Source organism: Siphateles boraxobius, unplaced genomic scaffold (genome assembly GCF_051911475.1).
Source record: "Siphateles boraxobius isolate OS27281-9 unplaced genomic scaffold, OSU_SipBor_1 55, whole genome shotgun sequence".
NCBI classification, from domain to species: Eukaryota; Metazoa; Chordata; class Actinopteri; order Cypriniformes; family Leuciscidae; genus Siphateles; species Siphateles boraxobius.
In genome coordinates, this window is record NW_027509181.1 from 10758582 (window position 1) to 10773642 (window position 15061).

At 36.4% G+C, this 15061-nt stretch overlaps 1 protein-coding gene across 2 annotated transcripts; it reads right to left on the reverse strand.

Moving 5' to 3' along the window:
• Window positions 1-297: 297 nt before the first annotated feature.
• prrt2 (proline-rich transmembrane protein 2) lies at window positions 298-13135 on the reverse strand. 2 transcript variants are annotated; one of them, XM_077205796.1, is made up of 5 exons: window positions 12816-13135; window positions 11640-11925; window positions 4313-4620; window positions 3243-3372; window positions 298-2052 (listed from the first exon to the last, which is right to left on the reverse strand). In XM_077205796.1, the coding sequence occupies exons 2-5, from the start codon at window positions 11866-11868 to the stop codon at window positions 2036-2038; spliced, it is 684 nt and encodes a 227-aa protein (XP_077061911.1). In that variant the 5' UTR covers window positions 11869-11925; window positions 12816-13135; the 3' UTR covers window positions 298-2035. The 2 variants fall into 2 exon arrangements, with proteins under 2 accessions (XP_077061911.1, XP_077061913.1); XM_077205798.1 differs by having other exon boundaries at window positions 11679-11925; window positions 12816-13088.
• Window positions 13136-15061: the final 1926 nt, after the last annotated feature.

Here is a 15061-nt window from a genome sequence, read left to right on the forward strand (position 1 = left end):
AGCAAACTATTTGAAAATGTGTAAATAAAATTGTCCCCTCCCGTCTCTGTGACCAAGTAACGGCTCACACACAAATAAATCGAAAGACCTATATATAACTCAATTTTCACACTGTTTTCTCCATGCTGTCTTCAATATGTCCAGTCTAATTCTCATAACTCACACACCTGAAGAGAGGCAGATGGTTTCCCTGGCAACAGAAGATTCAAACTCACTTAGTCCAACTAGCATGACAAAAAAAATAAAAATAAAAAAATTAAAAAAAATCCAGTAGTCAGACAACGGCAAGAGCTCACATCTGTTTCACATCGTTCAATCCTTTATTCTGTTTCCCAAAGGAGGATACATAGAGGGAAATAGTGCTGCTTACAAGACTATTAAAATATTTGAGAAAAAATGGATGCATGCAAAAATGAAGTGCACAACATTTAAGCTAAATATTTCATACATTTCAGCTCTTTATCTTTCTATAGGGCAGACTCAAGCAAGACTGTAACCCCATGTGCCAAAAGGTTATTAGGGAAAAAAAAATGCTGTATTAAAAATAAATATAAAAAAAGATAGAAAGACATGGATTTCACCTACAGGACCTACCATAAATATAATTATTCACACATCACAAATTTTATAGTATAGCATATGCAATACCATTGAATCTAAACAGAAGTGAAATTCACAAGCTACATCCATTCACAACCAGTAAATGATGATGTTGACCGCCATTGTTACGAACCCAATGTCCCACTTGTCAAAATCTCATCATCTTACATTGCTTTTTATATACAACTCAAAACCTACAGTAGTATAATCGCTTCAAGAACCCCACACGCTTGTATTAGCAGGCAAATGTCCCATTTGGATCTACAGGACAGTTCATTAACACAAAGTTTATATTGCAAGATTCGGTTGTGATTCGGCTACATTTAGCTACAGATATTTCAGATTACACAGTGTTTGTAAATCACCCAACAACACAGTTCAATACAAAGGTTTGCAGCAGATACAGTGTGTTTTTATAAAGATTATTACTTCCAGAAACATTTTTACCATGTTATGAAGTGCTTGCCTGTGAGTGCTTGCATATTGCTTTATCGAAAGGGGTGAGGATGTTGCAAATTCAAATTTTGGATTTTCCAAAACATTGTTATTAGCTACATTTTGTCTATGCATGACTTTCTGCACAAAGTTTCTATGTCAAATGACAAAAAACAGAATTGGATTGTGATTTCAGTGAAAACAATAATGAAATCAACTATACCATGATTTTAAACTCCAAATGTATGATGTCAGAAAAAAAATCAAACATTTTCCTCACCTTTTTAAAATTCCTTATTTACAGTATAAAATGACATTGATATAATAAAGACAACTCTTGTTACTAAGATATCTCTCCTCTTTACTCACAGGTGATCTTCTCATCAACGGTTCTCTGAGGTTTTGAAAACAGGACAAATGTTGCCAACATAGTGAATCAAGTGTGTCTCTGATATAATGATGTGACTCCAGTTATACGTGAGCTTTTTCACGACCGAGGACGTCCACAGTGAAATCTTCAGAACAATTGGCATGTCATTCTCATTGGATACTGGAAGGGAATAATCAGACAACCCCACGTCTGTATATTGATTTGGCTTATTTTCTGGAGAAGGAAAATACTTTTGCTTTACCAGCAATTCCCCTGTACAACAGCGTGTAAGTAGTACAGCCAGTCTTTACAGAATGTGAGCTATATTGTTTCATGTTAAGGTGTGAGAGCAGTTACCCATGAAGTGCACATCAACCTCTGAGTAAGTGGCAAGGAACTAATCTCAGTTACGTGTGAGACTTCAGTGAAAGTATCCTGCTCCATCTGATTGAAGGATGGCATGTTTGTGCAGATTATCAAGGGTTCTTTCAGAGAACAAAGACGTCTGATCATCGATTGCTCTCTGAGATGTGATTGCCATCACAGCAGCAGTGAGGCAAAACAAATGGGCCGTGGCGTTCGGGTCAGTGGTCTGATGCGAAGCTGAATTCCATGGCACGCTCAACGCTCTCAGGATTTTATATTAACTGAAAATCACAGATAAATCATGTTATTAATGTTAATATAAAAAACAACACATAAAAGCACACTGCACTAACAGTATGCTACTGTTCAAAAGTTTGTGGTCGGTAAGATCTTTTAATATTTTTGAGAGTCACTTAGGCAGCATTTCTTTGATCAAAATAAATAATTATTCCTGTGATCAAAGCTGAATACTTGCTGTCTTCTTTGTAATCCTTACAGTCTTTCTGGCCTCAAACTTTTGAGTGGTAATGCAGTTTTGCAAAAAAATTCATGTCATAATGTAGAAACATTAATTCAGTCAAGGGTGTCCAACCTAAATCAGCATTTGACATCAGTACATTTATATATATATGTGTGAGTGTGTGTGTGTCAATGCCATCGCAAGCAAAATTATTCAAATTTAATATACCGTTGATATAAATATTTCTCCAAGTCATTAAGTCTTGTGCTCAAGATTTAAAAAACAATACTTCAGTAAATATCCAATAACAATAATATTTCAATAATATTCCAATTATAGGTGTTTACTATTCAAAATCATGGTAACAGGGTTGATGTTGAACAAATCCTTTGTAATAGATTTTTAAATAAATAAATACACATATACTTTTAGTGACGTCAATTATCTTATGTAATATGTCATATGTAACACTCATTTTATATAATCCAATCAATTCTCATTGGATTAAATCCAGTCCTGTCCTATTTTTTTACTGAAAATCCTTTTCACTCTGAAATACGTCACATATTGGAAGTAGATGGGTTGAGTCGAGTGCCGTTTCATTGACGTTAACAGTTTGCGACTGTGACATCTTTATATCTGCCTTATCTGCCTCATATCATTCATTATACAAGTGATTACAAATTACTTGTGTTAACTGTAAAGGCCTTCGAATCATCTATAGCTCTATAGAAATTTTCCCAACATTAGAGCAAAAAAGCTAAATGTCCATTAGGAAACAAAGAGAAGTATTTAAACACTTCAAAAGAACAGGGAGAAGAAAATCTCTAGCTACAAAGGATTCTCTGGTTCTAGACCTACTTAGATGTCCTATGAATAGAGTTAGGATTCTGAGATAGAAGGCATTAATATCCAGCACTGACGAGCATATTTCATGTTGAGCGAGTGTGTGTGACTATGAAGTGGACAAAGACCCATGAGGCATGGGCGAAGAGATTAGAGATCGCTTACTTGACAGATTCACGGCGCATGCTATGATGATGAGCGCTCCTCCCACCAGTGAGACCACAGAGAGCAGCTTCGCCACGCGACCCAAGCGTCTCGCTCCGTCTACGTTCCCCTGCTCCAGACTGTTCCGGGACTAACAGAACATGACACCGGTCCATTAAAGTCTGACACATCTCACATATTCTGACACACAATTAAAAATTAAGTCTGGTATCCTGAATGAAAAATAATAATTTTGCATCTCCATTTGATATTATTACATAGAGAAAAGTGATCATGTAATGAAGCGGATGCCTTTACCTTTTCGATAAAGTAATTTTTGTAAGATTAGATTTCTATTGGACATTTAAATGTGTTTAAAGGTCAATGTCATTATTAAAATTGAATATATATTAGAATATAACTATTCCTCCCGAAAAGTAACAGGGTTGATGGAAACTGGATTGACATTATAAGTCTTTCAAAATTATAAATCCTCAAGATTTCAAAATTATATTTCAGTAAATATACAATAATACAATAATAATATTTCAATAATACTTCAATTGTCAGCTCTTTACTGTACAAAATCATGGTAACAGGGTTGACTTTTAAGATTTCTCCATACTGACAAATGTAACAAACCATTAAATATAGTGACTTGATGCCATTACATATTTATTTATGGAAAAGTTCAAACTTTAAAATGGAATATATGATGGTAACAAGGTTTAAAATACTTTGTAATAAAACAATAAACTGAAACCTAAGAAAGAATAAAGACAAAATGGTAGCAGCTCCATATACTGTGTTTGTATTATTATTAAAATGTGTATATTTACTAATAAACAAGGAGACCTGGCTAGGGAAAGACCAAAAAAAGAAAATACAAAAAAAGAAAAGAGAACTTTAACCTGGGTTTTTTTCTCTATATATGTTTGGTGAATATTAACAAAGTTTTATTTAAAAATGTTTAAAATATGACAAAAATTATATTAAAAGTTAGCTATTCATTGTTAAAATGAAGTATACGAGGGTCACAAATGACATCCTGCAGAATGAACCAAAAGAAAGGCCCTACAAGTTCTACATACCATGATGGAGTAAACAAATCCCACAATGTTGATTGGCCAGACGGGGCAGAAGCAGGCGATGACAGCGAGGATGAGGTAGTCTTTGGGTTTGGAGCGGTCCATCGGGGGGTTGGTGGCGATGCTAGAATGGCGTGAGATAGAGGGCCGCGGGGAGAACGCCGTGTAGGCGATGGAGCTGGAGCGGCTGCCCATCCGAGTGCGGCCCACATGTGGATGGTGTGAATTAGGAAGAGAATGATGCCGGCGAGGAGGAGAGGAGAGAATTGGTTTGGATGCAAAAGCATTGTTCGGGGAACAGATCCCATCACCTGCCAAAAGAAAGAGAGGATGTAAGCGAACAAAAATAATAAAACTGGTAACTTTGTTACTTGATCCTATGATGAGACAAAAGTAATAATTAAATTAGTGACTTGGCAATGTTATCAATCCAATTTAAAGAATACATACACTACCGGTACGGTAGTTTGGAATAATTACGATTTTTTTAAAGTTTCTGAAATAAGTCCCTTATGCTCACCAAGGCTGCTTTTGTTTTATTAAAAATACAGTAAACGAATCATAATGTGAAATATTAATATTATTACAATTCAAAATATCTAATTTCTATTTGAATGTAATATAAAATGTAATTTATTCCTGTGATCAAAGCTGAATTTTCAGCATCATTTCTCCAGTCTTCAGTGTCACATGATCTTTCAGAAATCATTCTAATATGATGATTTGCTGCTCAAGAAACATTTATTATTATTATCAATGGTGAAAACAGTTGTGCTGCTTAATATTTAGTGGAAACCATGATATACTACCATTCAACATTTTGGGTAAAATACTTTAATTCAGTAAGGATGCATTAAATTGAACAAAAGTGACAGTGAATGCATTTATAATGTTACAAAAGATTTCTAGTTCAAATAAATGATGTTCTTTTGAACTTTCTATTCATCTGAGAATTCTGAAACCAAATGTATCTTGGATTCCATAAAAATGAAAACTAAGAAGTTAAATATCAACGAACTGTTAATAATAAAAACTATTATTAATATTTATAAAGCACTAATAATAATTGATTATAAAAATCTTAATGATTCCAAACTTTTAATCGGTAGTGTATAATAGGACAATCACTTTATATAATGTGCACATTAAATTTTCAAATAATTACTAAGAGAGATCATCATTTTCTTTTTTGTAACTGTCTGTTATCATTATTGTTTGTCTCACCATGTTTCCGTCCAAATGTGATGATGCGTGTTGCCCAGGATGCCGTGCTCTTGAAACCAACTTTAATTAAATGGCCACCAATGCAATTAATTGACTAATCTCTGTCATGCCTTTCAGCCCCTCCTGCCAGGAAGCCCCGTTGGCAGTTTTGATTAGGATGCACAACTTTAATTTAATTAAGAGTATTTACGACACAGTCAGCTACTATAAAAAGAAGGGAAATAAATAATTTGCCATCTCGCTCTTAACCTTAAACGAACTCAGAGCATCACCAAGCCACAATAAACAACAAAACAGTGGAGAAGAGTTGCTGTGCTTGTCCACGGCCAGCTCTCGGCCTCAATCATTCTGTGTTTAGTCAACAAAGAACGAGATTTACAATGCATTATTTACAATGATCGGGTTTGCAGTGCAGCTGGGAAGTGTGCTCTGAATTAATCATTTTCACTTTTATTTTCACTTTTTTAAAAGCTATTTGCTCATTAAATCTTGAAATTGTGCATCATATATTTCTTTTGTATAACCAGGATCAGAAAATAACCAGGCTTTAGAGTAAATATGATTAAAAAAACAAAAAGCCCCAGATTTAAAATGTGGGGACAGAAAGTCCGCCTGTAGTGTAATTGCTCTTTTTGATTGGTTATGTAACATTTATAATATTCTATTCTAGGTCTATCTATTTATGGTATTAGTCATAAATCATACACTAGATTTAATTATATCATATGGAACCAATCCAACTGATATAAATATTATACCGCAAAGTGATGATCTCACTGATCATTACATGGTAACTTGTATAATACGTACTGCTGAAATTTGTCACGTTGCGCAACGTTATCGACCAGGCAGAACAATCCTTCCAACCACTATAGATAGATTCTCAAATAGCTTACCTGATCTATCTCAGCTGCGCAGTGCACCCAAACAAACAGATGAACTAGAGGAAATGACTAGCAGTTTGAGCACCATGTTCTCTAGTACACTAGATATTGTTGCACCAATTAGATTAAAAAAGGTAAGAGAGAAAACTAAAGCACCATGGTACAACAGTGCTACGCATGCAATCAAGAGAGAAACTCGTAACTTAGAGCGTAAATGGAAACAAACTAATTTAGAGGTCTTTAGAATCGCGTGGAAAGACAGTATGTCACGTTATAAAAAGGCTCTAAAAGCAGCAAGGGCTGAGCATCTCCGCAAACTAATAGAAAATAACCAAAATAATCCAAGGTTTTTATTCAACACCGTGGCTAGACTAACAAATAAACAAACATCACCAGAGCAAAATATTCCATTACAATATAGTAGTAATGATTTTATGAATTACTTCAATGAGAAAATAGAAAGCATCCGAAACACAATTGTAAATATACAATCCTCTATGATGTCTTATGATTCAGCCTCAATTATGGCCCCTCTAGAACAACTACACCGATTTACAACTATAGGACAGGAAGAGCTAAATAAACTTATCATTGCATCGAAACCAACAACATGTTTATTAGATCCAATACCCACTAAACTACTGAAAGAAGTGTTACCTGTAGTCGAAGAGCCTCTTCTTAATATTATTAACTCGTCTTTATTTTTAGGTCATGTTCCAAAAATATTCAAGCTGGCAGTAATAAAACCTCTCATTAAGAAACCGCAATTAGATCCAAATAACTTAGCAAATTACAGACCCATCTCAAATCTTCCATTTATGTCTAAAATACTAGAAAAAATTGTGTCCGCTCAATTGTGCTCTTTCTTACAAGAAAATGATATCTATGAAAAATTCCAGTCGGGATTCAGACCGCATCATAGCACAGAAACTGCGCTAGTTAAAATTACAAATGATTTACTTTTAGCTTCTGACCAAGGCTGTATCTCAATACTAGTTCTACTCGATCTAAGCGCTGCGTTCGACACTATCGATCATAAAATACTCCTGGATCGACTACAAAACTACACTGGTGTTCAGGGACAGGCATTAAGCTGGTTTAGATCTTACTTATCAGACCGTTACCATTTTGTCTGTCTAAATGGGGAAAAATCAAAGATAACGTCAGTAGACTATGGAGTGCCGCAAGGATCGGTGTTAGGCCCTCTGCTATTCTCAATATATATGCTGCCACTTGGTAATATTATAAGAAAACATGGAATTAATTTCCACTGTTATGCTGATGACACTCAATTATATATCTCATCACGACCAGATGAAAACACTAACTTATCTAAATTGACAGAGTGTCTAAATGATATAAAATGCTGGATGACGTGTAATTTCCTGCTATTAAATTCAGATAAAACGGAGGTACTACTTATTGGTCCAAAAAACTACCCACAAAATCCCTTACAATACAACTTTAATTTAGAAGGATGTCCTGTTACTTTATCCACTACAGTAAAAGACCTGGGTGTTATACTAGACCGCAACTTGACTTTCGAAAATCATATTCCATATATTACAAGAACAGCCTTTTTCCACCTTAGAAACATTGCTAAGCTACGCAACATGCTATCTGTTTCTGATGCAGAAAAGTTAGTTCATGCTTTCATGACCTCGAGACTAGATTACTGTAATGCTTTATTAGCTGGCTGTCCTACATCCTCAATTAACAAGCTACAGTTAGTGCAAAATGCAGCTGCTAGAGTTCTTACTAGATCAAGAAAATATGATCATATAACACCTATTTTATCATCTCTACACTGGTTACCTATTAAGTTACGTATCAATTACAAAGTATTCCTACTGACCTATAAAGCCCTAAATGGTTTAGCTCCTGTGTATTTAACAGACCTTCTATCGCCATACAATCCATCGCGCTCTTTAAGATCACTAAATTCGAGGCTTCTGGTCATTCCTAGGATATCTAAGTCCACTAAAGGAGGGAGGGCGTTCTCGCATTTAGCTCCTAAACTCTGGAATAGCCTTCCTGATATTGTACGAGCCTCAGACTCGCTGTCCCAGTTTAAAACTAGATTAAAGACGCATCTCTTTAACCAAGCATTCACTTAATGCTTAACCTTTGATACTGCTGAATCGGTTCGAATGCATTAACATTATGAACATCAGCTATGCTAATTATTTCCCATCTGCCTTTCTGCTGTTATCTCGGGACGCTAGTCCCGAGGTAAATAGCGTTCGTCAGCTCCAGTTTGTATCCAGCCTCTCACGGAGACTTCAGATGCCCCAACGCCTGTGAAGAGACGACTCGACGCCTGTGAAGAGACGACTCAAAGCCGGCGATATGTTATGCCATAAATTAATACTTGATTAACTAACTGTATTTTTCTATGTACATTTCCGAAATGCAATTTCTGTAAAGCTGCTTTGAGACAATGTGTATTGTGAAAAGCGCTATACAAATAAATTTGAATTGAATTGAATTGAATTAGTGCCTCTGTAGTGACCTGCAGCTGTCAGATATCTCTATTAGCTGTCTTAGAATTAAGTATTTGTGAATGTGTTGCTAATTAAGTGGTTTTCGACTTAAAAAGAAACAACTAGTCAGCTCTTAAAACACTGAATGTGAAGAAAACACACCTCAACAACTCCTGGACCTGAAACAGGGATGTGTAAATCTTGAATTTACAGCTACTTTTGTATTTGACATTGATCTGGTTCAGCGTTGTTATTGTTAACTATGAGTATTCAAAATATTTTTTGATAATTAAAAAAGAAACCGAAATAAAATATCGTTGAAAATGTAAACTTGAAAAACAAATGAGAATTAGAAATGTTGCCTTAGTAAAGTTACTAGTTGCTTACTAAGTTACTATTTACTAAAACTGAAATTAAACATTCCCCTGTAGTCAATAATTTTATCCCTTAAAACTCATCTTTGATCACCAAAAGGAGATATTTAAATGTTTTTTCCTTAAATAAGTCATGCCTTAAAATAGCTTGAATGTAACTCTACACCCTTGCCTCATTTAGTATACACGGTTCTATGAATATGCAAATGAGCCCCGCCTCCACTCACTCACAGCAGCTCAGAGATCCGCTCGTTCACGATCACACGTTGAGCGATTGTGCTCCAGCGACACCTCGCGCTGGTGCTCACGTTACATACAAGAGACTGAACGTGATTCAAGGCCGCGATATACTCACAGCGAACTTCGTTTTCGTTCTTTGCTTAGAAGTGAAAAGAAGTTGGAAATACCTTTGAGGTGATATAATGTTAATGAACATCCCAACACTGTCCACGCTGCTGAGAGCGACGTTTAGATGAATATGTAAATATGTGTTGCGAAATAAATAAATCTAGTTTTTTATTGCTTGCTGTTTATAAGTTTCGTTGCAAGTTGTCCATACATTGAAAATGTATCAGAGACATTTAGTCTTTTATTCGTTAAGTGTCACTATCATGGACTTTTGGTTTAAAATTCTTAATTTCCTGTGTTCTTTGTTCATGTTTCCCTCTCTCTTTTGTTACTATGGTAATTCCTATAATAATCGCACCTGCTAGTCGTTTTAGTTCATTATCCGTGAATATTTGAGGGGCTGTTTACACGACACTGTTTTCAACTAAAAACGTACAACTTTTTATGCGTGATGGGCATTTGTTTACAAGGCAACGGCGTTTTGGGAGCCTGAAAAAGCAAAATGGTCTCCGTGTAAACAACAAAAACATGAATCTCTGAAGACGATTACGTCATACACATGCGTATTACGTGTTCAGTCTATAGACCCCTTTTCAGTTGTTAAACATGATGACGTTTTTATGTGGGCGTAGCTAAGGTGGAGGCAGAACGATCCTTCTGGCCGCTTCACTAACGTTAGTTTGCAAGTTTTGAAAATCAGATTTTATCTCAATGTGCAAGGTCACTCACTGTCCAGGGCCGCGATTGTTATTCGCAAAAGTTAATTTTAACGGATGGAACCAGATTGGCCGACCCGTACACGCTCAGTCAACGGATGGACGATCTGACAGGATTAACGTTACCTCGGTTGAGTTGCCTGACTTCTACACCTGATAGAGAAACCGAGCGTTAAGACAAACTGAGGGCATATAAATCTTTAGATGCCTATAACTATGTGATGAATGGTCTTGACTTGTGGCAACGTTACATTGCGCGGTCCTGCCCAGCACCAAGGCCAAAAGATGACAATGTGAAGTGACATTACAGTGCAATTTTAATGATGTGAATATTTTCTAGAAATAATTTTTTTTTTATGTATTAAAATTATATTAATTAACTATGTATTTGATTATTCTTTCTTACCAGGTTCTTCAAAAAGTCTATCGCCGTGACGTAATTGTGACGTCGGCGCAAAAGGTGTTTCATCGCCATCTAATGGCCTGGCAGCAGAATACAGCGTTTTTAGTCGTTTTCGCGGATCATTGTGAATGGGGATCGCTTTGACAATGGTGTCGTCTGTAGAAAACTCCAAGGAAAAACTTGAGTTTCGGTTTTGCCTGAGTTGTCGGTTATCAGGCTACTTGTGTTTGGAGTTTGTACGAGAACATACTGTTACGTTTGATTAAACACTTTTATTTTTTAATACAACTTTATCCGACCTTCTTCTGTGGACTTCATTCACTGAGATTGTGACAGCTACATGAAATTTGTTACATATGGCCCCTTCGGAACTAATAAATAAAAATATGTATAAAATATTAAAAATGAACAAAATGAACAAGCAATTAACAAAATTACTTTTGTGTGCCGAAAAATGAAAATGTAGAATGAAATTATTTAAATAAAAGCTAATTAAAAATATTCATGAATATTTATAACAGTCTGTTATATATTTGTCACATTCAATTTAAGCCCTTGAAATAAACTGAACACATGCCACATGCTTTTATAGTTTCTTAAAAAGAATATATATGGTTAGAAAACAAATGTCTGTCTTTTTGCACCTGCTGTTTTTGAGCACTGAAAACCCTCAACTCATCTCTGTTGTTTGCCTGTTTAATTGCATGCCATTTTTAAAGTCATTATACTGATTGCTGTATGCAAATCACTGTAGTGTGATTGGCATAACAGGACCTGAAAGTCCCCAATGTGTTCTTCCTAGAGACAAGACAGATGCTTTCTTATCAATTATTCGTATCCCCCCCTCCTTCACAAAACCCTTCCAAATTGACATATTATTGATGAAATGATGAATTACCACTCTCTGTTTTATCCTTGACCATAACGATGACCTCACCAGAGCAACGTGCCTCCTCAACAGACTGCTGGGGGAACGTGAGGGGGCGCAGACATGGGAAAGAGTCCGATTCCTCTCTGGTGGTCCCCGGCTGATATGTAACAGGGCCTGGGGTCTGGCAGCTCATGGCCTCCTCGTCTTGGGTACAAACCAGAGAGCCCAACGACGCCTGATGGTAGTCTGTTTCCATAGAGACGACTGAGGTTTCAAAGGTGGCCAGTGTTGTGTTGATGTTCAGATGGTGTGGCTAAAACCGGAGAAAATTAGTGAGAAACAATGTTATGAATCTAATTAACATCGGCTGTAAGTGCATGGAACAGCATGATGAGATGCAAACTCACACTCCGCACATGGTGTCATCAACACACACACACACACCATCTGACTTCAAATCACATCCTGCAGAACCCAGCATCCGACTCCTATTTTCCCCACAAAAGAGCCTTGTCTGCTTTGTTAAAATTCCGTTTTCATCATCCTCTCAATCATATGGTTCGTTCATTAACATGCATGCTTGCTTATCTCATTTTAACCCTTTAACCTAGAAATGTAGGTCATGAAACCGACCTCAATTACAGACATCGATATTATAACATTTTTACAGCAGGAGAATTAACCTACATTCTGTCGAAAGATTTGAATATCCTTAACATGTTTATTTAATGATAACAGCAATAATAGGGCTGAATATGGAGAACGGAGAAACTACATTTCTCACAGAAAATAGCCTACTGGTGTTAGTGAAAATAATCACAGGATCCTCTAAAGAATACGCGCGGAGAACATGAGGGCAAATAAACAAAGCCGTGGGGAAAATAGGAGACATATGAGAGAGAGAGAGAGAGAGAGAGAGAGAGAGAGAGAGAGAGAGAGAGAGAGAGTAAAAAATGTTTTTAATATAATTTAGCCCGTAGTCCATGTATATAATGACGAATAAATAACGACGGACACATTAGTGTTAAACATTAGAAAGTCCTCATTTCTATGAGGACAAACATTCTTTGTCCTCATCCACCCAATAACACAGGTGCCTGTCCAGGTTGGGGAAACCCTGGTTCTGTCCTAGAGAAAATGAAAAAGCATTCAAACGTTCATTTGGACACATAACTTACACATATAGTATAAATAAACACCTACCGTAGACCGCGCGATTCAAGCCAATGTACGATTGGACTCGCACGTACGCATTTGCATAAACATTCGCGAGCGCGATTCTAAAGACAATTCGATATTCCAACTTGGCATTCAATCGTCGTTCTGCACGTGAAAGAAAGCAGCGCGTGAAGGTGTTGTCTATCAGAGCGCGTGTTGTCTCGGTAGGGATCCTCTCAGGTCTGCAGGCTCACACACACTGGACGGAAGACGGCGTGAAATGAGTAAACTACACGAACTGTGCGCACTGGAAACCCCTGTGATGAAAAACACTAGTGGATGAGTGAGACACTCATTTTGAAGGCAGATTATAGGCTTTAGTCTTCTAATCATAGGTTATATTAGAGTGCCCTTGCTACACGCTACAATTAACAAGTATTTCTACAAAATAAGTCGGCTTCGCAGTTCATGTATTACTCAGTAAAACAAAGAATCATAAACATTACAACGTAAGCTTTGACCCCAAAAAGTAAAACACTGTAAAAGGAAAAATGTGGTAACACTTACATTGTATAAAAATGCATTATAAAGGTAGGCTATTCTATGATGCATTATAAAATTATAATCAATGCATTTTCATAAATAAAAGCAAACAAAGTTAAATAGCATTAGCCTTTATTTGCAGATTCCTTGTTACATCTAAAATTGGTTGTTTGTCATTTGTTCTAATGCATTATACTTTCAAGTGTGCGTTCAATAAATAGGCTAGATAAGTATTATGTATCAAAACTGTGGTTACAATTATTCATGAGATTGTTGTGAGATGTGTCTCTAATGTGTTCAGTTCAGGACAGCTCAGTGTGTGAACGAGAGTGAGAGAGTGCGCATGTCGAAGGAGCGCACGCGCGCCTCCCTTTGTTGTTCCCCGCGAAGCAGCGGATGAGTGTGTGTGAGTGATACGGTGATCCGTGCAAGTAGCTTGCTATGTGCAGTATATTTCAGTGCAGTCAGTCAAATAAAGCACCTAAACTCTTCTGCAAGACGGCCTCTTTGTCCTTTTATATGCTACCACCACACCAAACAGCGTGAAGTTTAGGGAGTTAACCCCGGGAGGCGAACAACCGGCCCTGGAGAAGACGAATCTCCCCTGTGTCTCCCAAACACGGTTAGTCCAGAAGCCTATCATGCCATCCTGTAATCCCTGAATTGTCACTGTGTTTTTTACTGTAAATTGTACATTTAGTTTTTTTAGTGATAAACATAAGCAGCGCCACAAAATATGGACATTATGCAGTTAACTTATATAACTCAGTGATTAATAAATATGAACATGGCAGTGTGAAAGGTAACCCTAAAAAGTAAAAGCTTCCAAAAATAGATTAGTGAAAGGTTTTACTTGAAATAATTGACTTTTTGTAAAATCTTTCATTGTTGTGATTGAAGCAGTCATTGTCTCTGCTCAATAGTCAATTTTTCTTTTCTTCTTGTAAAAAAGGGTTAACAGCATTAGCATGAAAGTGAATCTATGCTGTGGTCTCATCATGCAGTTCTGTGATTGGCCGGTGTGGTCTGTCAAGCTGGTTAAAGGATTGCGTCCCTTGAGTAATGAATAAGCAGTGTTGACTGCAGGCAGAGCACACACACACCAACCGATTTACAATCACTTTCAGTTCAAAATGCAAATACTGAATGACAAGACAAGGATATCCAGAGCCCTCACAGAAAATATGGCAACGTAAGCCTTAGCGAAAAATGAATGACTAATTAAACTGAATAAAACACCAAACCAATTTGACAGTCTTTTTTTTTGTGTGCAGATTCATAGGTTTAAGTTTTAAACAATATAGTGCCAAAAAATAAGATAAACATACTTCCAGAGCTCCTGAAGTCTCTGTCCTGCAGTTTAGCCTGAGAACACCATTTCATTTTTTTGGTAAATAAAGCTTTATTTCAGCTTTTGCTGAAATAACAGTTTTGAATAATGAACCCATACATAAAGGCCTTTGTAGCGTCGCCATTTCAGAATTTTAATATTCAATATTTCACAGAACTAAATTAAAACCATCCACACTGGACACCGTAAAACTAAACTACACCTTATCAATGTTTGGAAGCACTTTTTGTAAACCTGCGACACAGATTCCCTAATAAATGTGAAGATGTTCAGCTAGTCATTTTTCACAAAATGTTGACATTTAAATGGATATATAATACTTATCATTAAATGCTACAACACTTTGGTTGTTGCATTGACAATTTTTTTTAACATTTTGGACAGATTGCCTAAACCA

Excerpts from the sequence above, each read along its gene's own strand:
- prrt2 (XM_077205796.1), bottom strand. The coding sequence starts at position 11,868 with ATGGAAACAGACTACCATCAGGCGTCGTTGGGCTCTCTGGTTTGTACC. Across the intron at positions 4,621-11,639 it reads CAAGGATAAAACAGAGAGTG|GTGATGGGATCTGTTCCCCG; the intron begins GTAATTCATCAT and ends TTCTTTTGGCAG. Across the intron at positions 3,373-4,312 it reads GATTTGTTTACTCCATCATG|TCCCGGAACAGTCTGGAGCA; the intron begins GTATGTAGAACT and ends ATGTTCTGTTAG.